This window comes from Carassius auratus, chromosome 27 (genome assembly GCF_003368295.1).
Source record: "Carassius auratus strain Wakin chromosome 27, ASM336829v1, whole genome shotgun sequence".
Classification (NCBI taxonomy): domain Eukaryota; kingdom Metazoa; phylum Chordata; class Actinopteri; order Cypriniformes; family Cyprinidae; genus Carassius; species Carassius auratus.
The window spans coordinates 28,316,158-28,323,027 of record NC_039269.1 but is presented as its reverse complement, the minus strand read 5'-3'; the positions used below and the strand labels follow the sequence as shown (position 1 = coordinate 28,323,027).

General features: G+C 37.4%; 1 protein-coding gene across 1 annotated transcript; it reads left to right on the top strand.

Moving 5' to 3' along the window:
• myl13 (myosin, light chain 13) lies at window positions 1-4,343 on the top strand. The gene is made up of 7 exons (XM_026207007.1): window positions 1-188; window positions 2,153-2,180; window positions 3,123-3,272; window positions 3,403-3,576; window positions 3,842-3,919; window positions 4,012-4,044; window positions 4,236-4,343. Exons 1-6 carry the CDS (start codon window positions 87-89, stop codon window positions 4,038-4,040), a joined length of 561 nt encoding a protein of 186 aa, XP_026062792.1. The 5' UTR covers window positions 1-86; the 3' UTR covers window positions 4,041-4,044; window positions 4,236-4,343.
• Window positions 4,344-6,870: the final 2,527 nt, after the last annotated feature.

The window sequence follows — 6,870 nt, the reverse complement described above, 5'->3', positions numbered from 1 at the left end:
CCCTCTGGCAGCATGGAGTCCTGTACCCAGAGCGTGTCTGACCCTGTGCTGTCTCCGTCCCTCTGTGTTGCATCGTAACCATCATCATGGCCCCCAAGAAGAAGGAAGAGCCCAAACCAGTAGCTGCACCCAAGCCCCCAGAGCCGGAGCCCCCCAAGGAGCCCGAGTTTAACCCAGCTGAAGTCAAGGTACTGACATCTAAGTTGTTGAGATCCACTGCAAGAGATGGACTTAGTCAGGGACAATGCAACCCATCAGTGGCTTGTTGCATGCCAACGAATTGAAATAGAACTTCCAATTCAAATATTGTGAACATTTTAGACTTAAAATGCATTTCTGTCAAATTGAATATGGTGTCTAGTCTGACTAATGTCAGTGTAGCCACTGGTCCGTTTGGTTTACACTGAGCATTGTGTCTTCGGTTTCCCTATTAATTATGATGAAGACCAAGAGAAGAGGAAAATGTAGTTAGCTATCATTCCTGCTACTTCTGATCAAAGACTTCAAGGCACTTGAATTGCAATCGATTGGCCTCTGTTTGTTTTATTAATTCTAGATTACAAAGTTCTTTACTGCCATTGATGGTTCCATAAAGATACAAGGATTCTTTATATTGCATAAAAGGTTCTTTAGAATATTAAAATGTGCTTCAATCTTTTAACTCACTAAACGGTTCTTTTAGGAAACAAATGTGGTTTTTCTATGGCATCACTGCGAAAACTCTGTTTTAAAGAATGTATAGTATCTTGATATCAGTCTATTATATCTTCTGACACATGTTACCTTCTCACAGACAACTGCTAGGCTCTTGTTGCTTTCATCGATGTCCATGAGCTATTTTAAGCATCTTCACAGACACCATTTAATGTAGAGAGTGTTATGCACCCAAAAGAACAACCTGCAGAATCATTGGCTAAGCATCTACAAATGCAATCTTCCACCGTCACTGTTTGGCAGTGTGTTGTGCACATATTTTTCTAATCTGCAGAGCTCATAATTGATTTGAAAAGCTATTTACTTGAACTAAACAACTGTCAGTGTTTGTTTGGCTATTGTCTGAGAATTCTGCATTCTGTCTTTCCCAAATCCAAATGTTTTAGCAACTCGCAGAAGTTCCATGTATTTAAAGGCGAAACATATAAATACAACATAATACCCAGTGGCGTATCACTTTCCGAACCTTTAGTTTTTTTTTTGCAGGTCAAGAAATATTTGGATTTCCTAGTGTAATGGTGGAAAACTGACAAGAAAGCTCAAGTTTCAGAGGAGATATTTTAGTGGTCTACATTGCCACTCTACACCCCATTTCCATAGTCTAAAAATGTTGAGGTTAGGAGAGGCCATAAGACACGTTCCAAACCATTGAGGTTTAGGCCACACACAATGGGATTTTGATTATGTGCTCCAGAATGGACCACCCAAACTTAAGGGATTATTCATTCCGAAGCCTTCACAGATTCACGATTTCTACAGATTTCATTGAAGACATGGCATTCATCTAGAATAGATGCAGCATTTCTAATGAGCTCTGATTACTGAGAAGCATCATCTATGGTAACTCTATCATTTCCTGCGTCCAGTGGCATTGTTTTTATGATGTTTCAGTAAGCAATATACATTAACAATCTGCATTAACGATACAGCATGCATGGAGAAAATATAAAGTTATGTCTTTGAAAATGTAGTTGCTTTGACATGTTGCACAGTTACAGTTTCATTATTTGGCATGTTTCCATTTCCTAAGGCCTTAAAGAGCCTCTTGTCAGTGACATGCATTTGCAGCCTTCAATTACTGTCAAAGTCTGCTAACCCTGACTGATAACTTTGTGCTATAATGACAAAAGTGGTATTAGGTTTACACCCACGGGGCCACATGCACCCTCCGGATCAAGGTTGCTCATAAATTCTTTTGGACAATGAGTCACAGGACAAACAGGATTGAGTTTGTGTAACCGGAGCTGGATGAGTGTGCAGACATGTGTCCGGAGGATGGGTCAGGCCCTGAAGGACAAATAACACCTACATATTAATATCACATTTTCAACATGCAATCCAATTGTAGTCTTTTGTGATTTATTTAACTTCAGTGTTTTGCGTGATTATTTATCATTTATTTATTTATTTAACTTATGATTTGATTATCTTTTTGCAGATTGAATTCACTGCTGAGCAAATTGAGGGTAAGTGATTTCAAAATTACTTTATCTTGAAGAGGAGATTTACAGCAAATAACACTGTAATTACACTGCTGCATGTGTCTATACTACAAATAAACAAATTAATAAATATAATTTTTTTTGTTATGTTATTATTTTACTTGCAGTAAAAATACCTAAATGATTAAAAAATTAAAATTAAAATTAAAATTACTAAAAGAAACATCTTAGATTTGTGCTTGATACAAGAAACAACAAAACTATTTCAGGAAATTTAATTCAGATTCTTTTTTTCAAAACAAGTCAAAGTCATAAAATTTGCTTTTGCATCATTTTCATGGTTATTTTTAAATTGTCATAGCCAAAATAATACTATAAAACAAAAACCAATGCATAAAAATGTCTTTGCATGAGTTAGCACCGATAAATATATAATTTCAAAGAAACTTTGTAGAAAATTAATGTTTATACATTACAGTTATGAGTGATATGTTATCAGAGTAATGTCAATATGGCAGAAATATATAGTTTTAAGATTATAAAAATCATGCCGTTAGTTTTGAAGAATGTTGGTAACCAAGAAATTGCCGGTAGCCATTGACTTCCACAGAATATATATATAAAGTTTTTTTTTTTTTTTTTTTTTTCACAATATGGAACTCAATGGGTACCGTCAACTGTTCGGTTTCCAACATTCTTCCAAATGTCCTCCTTTGTGTTGAACAGAAGAAAGAAACTCATACAGGGGTCACCACAGCAGATCATTCACATAGTTTTGATTTTAGCCAAAAGTGAGGGAATGGAATATAAAAAAGTAAAAGAAAAAAAAAAACTCAACGCCGTGTTTCCAGGACAGAGATCTAACAGAGACTTCAAACTGTCAGTGCTCTAAAGCATGGGCATCATACAGGTTTAATGTCTGTTGGAGAGCGAGAAGCTCAAGTCTGACTGTCTTTTTCTCTGCAGATTTCAAGGATGCGTTCCAACTGTTCGACAGAACGCCAACCAACGAGATGAAAATCACCTACGCTCAGTGTGGTGATCTGATCCGGGCTTTGGGTCAGAACCCCACCAACGCTGAAGTTATGTACGTGTTAGGCAAACCCAAAGCTGAAGGTGAGAACAGAATCCGTCCCTTGGACCTCCACGGTCCATTAATCAAAGATGAACATACTCTCAAACACTAGAGCCAAACTGTTCAGCCCGAACATGCCACACAGATTCATCTGGCTTCTTTTGTTGGCAGAAATGCAAGTGAAGATGCTGGACTTTGAACAGTTCCTGCCCTTGCATCAACACATCTGCAAGGCCAAAGACCGCGGCACCTTTGAAGACTTCGTTGAGGGCCTGAGAGTGTTTGACAAAGAGGGCAACGGGACAGTGATGGGTGCTGAACTCAGACACGTCCTCGCTACCCTGGGTAAGCTTCAACATCTAAAATAATTATCATAAACTAATTTAATATTCTTTTGCATTTTGCAAATTCCTGCGGGGAATTTTTGGAAGTACATTTTTAGCATTATGATTGGGTTCTGTCACTGTAAAATCAAGAGACCATCTTAGTTTCGAATACACTGGCATCAGACTAGAATCTGACACTTTATAATCACACCGAATGGTCACAAGAAACCAGTCCTGCACACATGTAGAGCGCTGTGAAACGTGTGAAACGTACTTCTCTGCAGGTGAGAAGATGAAGGAAGATGAGGTCGAGCAGCTGATGGCTGGACAGGAGGATGCCAACGGCTGTATAAACTACGAAGGTGAGCTTGTACACACTTTAAAAATTGTTTTTATAAACTAGAAATGCATTAGCATGGAATATTGATTTTTATTTTCTTTTCTTTTTTCGCAGCTTTTGTAAAACACATCATGGCTGGCTGAACAGGTACAACAAACCACTCTTCTCCAACTTCGTCTTCAATGCATTATTGATGAATATGTTTATTTATATTCTCAAATGTTGTTTCAGTGTGCGTTCATCACTAGGTGTTTATTTCAAATCATTTCACTTTTATAAAGCACTTTGTTTCTTATTTTGATGCATGTGCACTGTACATTTTTCTTTTATTTCTTCAGATGATCAAGAAAATTCAATTGAGGATACAACATAATGTCAGTTTTATTCATCGTTGTGCTTTTTTAATTAAAACCAACACAGGTGTTTCCTGCCATTGGTCCAGTGTCCTCACTGTCTCCGACTCTCTCTCAAACGTCCCAACATCAATAACTGTGTTCATGAACCACTCTGCTCTAAACATTGGCAAAGTATTATTCTTTTGTACAATCACATTTGATTTCAACTCTAGACTTGATCAAAGTTTTAAACAGTTAACCTTCACGGTCATTACAAACAGTCAATGATGCCCGCTCAGTTTTAGAGAACTCCAAAACATCTCAGTCTATGAAGATCACAGAAATATGTGATACAGTGTCTGATAGATTTCAAAATGTACACATTTAATTGATTCTTCGATCAAACAACAAAGATTTACAAAGTTGAATAGTTTAACAAACGCATCGGTTCATTTAGATGTCCTTAAACATTTCAGGGCAATATTTACTTAAGAACTTAAAAACTTTTGGTACACATATCCCGCACACACTGTTTATCAATTTGGAAGCATTGTGCTGTTTCACACAGTCATGTATGAAGCTCATTTGAATGAGAAAGCAAAGAGAGAGAGAGAGAGAGAGAGAGAGTCTGTATTCTCTAATATAGCCACTAGATGGCAGACATGCAACATATTCGAATTAGACTCAAGAAATGCCTTTCATTAAATGATTTTTGCAAAAGAAAAGAAAATGCTCAACTCAAGAAATCAGTGAAAACAGAATTGTATGTAGCATTCAGAACTTAAAATATGTTTAACATTAATTTAAATTGTATTGTCAAAAAACATTTTTAATGTCACATACTCAACTTGAAACATGATTTCCCCAGCATAAAAGTATTGGTGGCCCCCAGATACATTTCCCCATGGTCATACCTTTTTATGCATTCAAAATCAAGTAGAAATAAAACAAGATCACAGAATAAAACAACCATAAAAGATTGATCATAATATATTATCACTCACATTTACATCATTTATGGGTCAGAAATGGATCAGGGTTTGAGCAACGACTGCCTGGTGTTCAGCTTTTACAGATTTTACAGCTAGAATCCACTGCCAAGATGCTCTGGAAAGGACTAACAATGTGCTTTTACAAACAGTGACAAACATCAAAACGTAGATGTGTAAGCATTAGTGAGTTCTGTGTGAGAGTGCTGTGTTGAATCAAACACAGAAAAGTGTGCTGTCCTTCTGACTCATTCCTGTGATTTCACAGCATAGTTTCCATTATGTCAGACCTCAGGCTGCTCCTCTGTGATCAAGGGCACTAGCTTTTTCACTCAAAGTCAGCACATCATGTTCAAAGCACATGGAAGTGTCCTTCACGCTCCGGTCTTTCGGCGGAGAGCCAGTCTAATAAGGCATATGAACATGCCATTAAACGAACAAAGGACTGGATTTGTAACTTGTCGCTGCAGTTAAAACAATGTGGCAATGCTGTGTATTTGAGGCCTACAGCTTGGCCATTATTAGCAGCACAGATTTATCCCACAGTTTTCAATTCTCTGCTTTAGTAGATATAAAAGCATGTCTAAAATGCAGTCTGGCTTTTAGACCCTCTTTCCTTTTGTGTGTTTGTCAGAGGAAGATGTGCATCAGGGAAAAACAGATCATGTACAGACAAACTGTATGTGTTTACAGGTAACATAATTAAAAATGTACCATTTTGACTCATCTTGCCAGGTTTGACGTCCAAGACACCAAATCTTATAACCAAACATGTTAAAATGTGAATATGTTGAATTGCATGTGATTGGATTAGAGAGATTATCTGTCTGCTTGCTGAAGTGTAAAAAACAAATCATAAATAAGCATAAAGGAACATAAATGCTATATTGTTCTTAGACTGACATTTGGGATTTGGCCAAAATGTTTTAAGTCTATATGAGGCTAAGCCGGTCTCTGTCTGTCATATTAACAAAACTGTACCCAGATGTCATTGAGCTTTTGCTCTGCACTGCATTCTGGGTCTCGTCAGTTAATCCACTAGGGTTTTTCATCTGTCCAGTTGGGTTTTTTCAGTATGTTTGGGTCACTGGGGATGAGTCTTTCTCCAGGCAATGCCGTGGCCTTCTGCTAATAAAATATCTTCAAACTCCAGCTTATACTGCTTACACACTCTCAATGAATGCTGCACACATGCATCTCAATAAATTAGAATGTTGTGGGAAAGTTCATTTATTTCAGTAATACAACTCAAATTATGAAACTCGTGCAGTAAATAAATTAAATGCACACAGACTGAAGTGGTTTAAATCTTTGGTTCTTTTAATTGTGGTGATTTTGGCTCACATTTAACAGAAACCCACATTGAACAAGGAAAAAAAAATACTGGAAATAAGCTGATTTAGTTCTGATTTAGTTGAGATTTTAGTTCATGTTCATGAGAGACAGTGGGAGGTTGCCGCTCGGTTGCAACCCCAAAATGTTCCACTTTTATGCTCCAATGTTTGTAATCAGTGATTTAAGTCCAGTCGTACTTGGAGTAGTTTTGCTTCAGACCCAAGAAAAAACCTGTGGCATATAAGCCACGCTTCACCACAAACAGAATGGCTCAGAATGGGAAGCCCTAGGGTGCGTATGGGAGGTATAACACT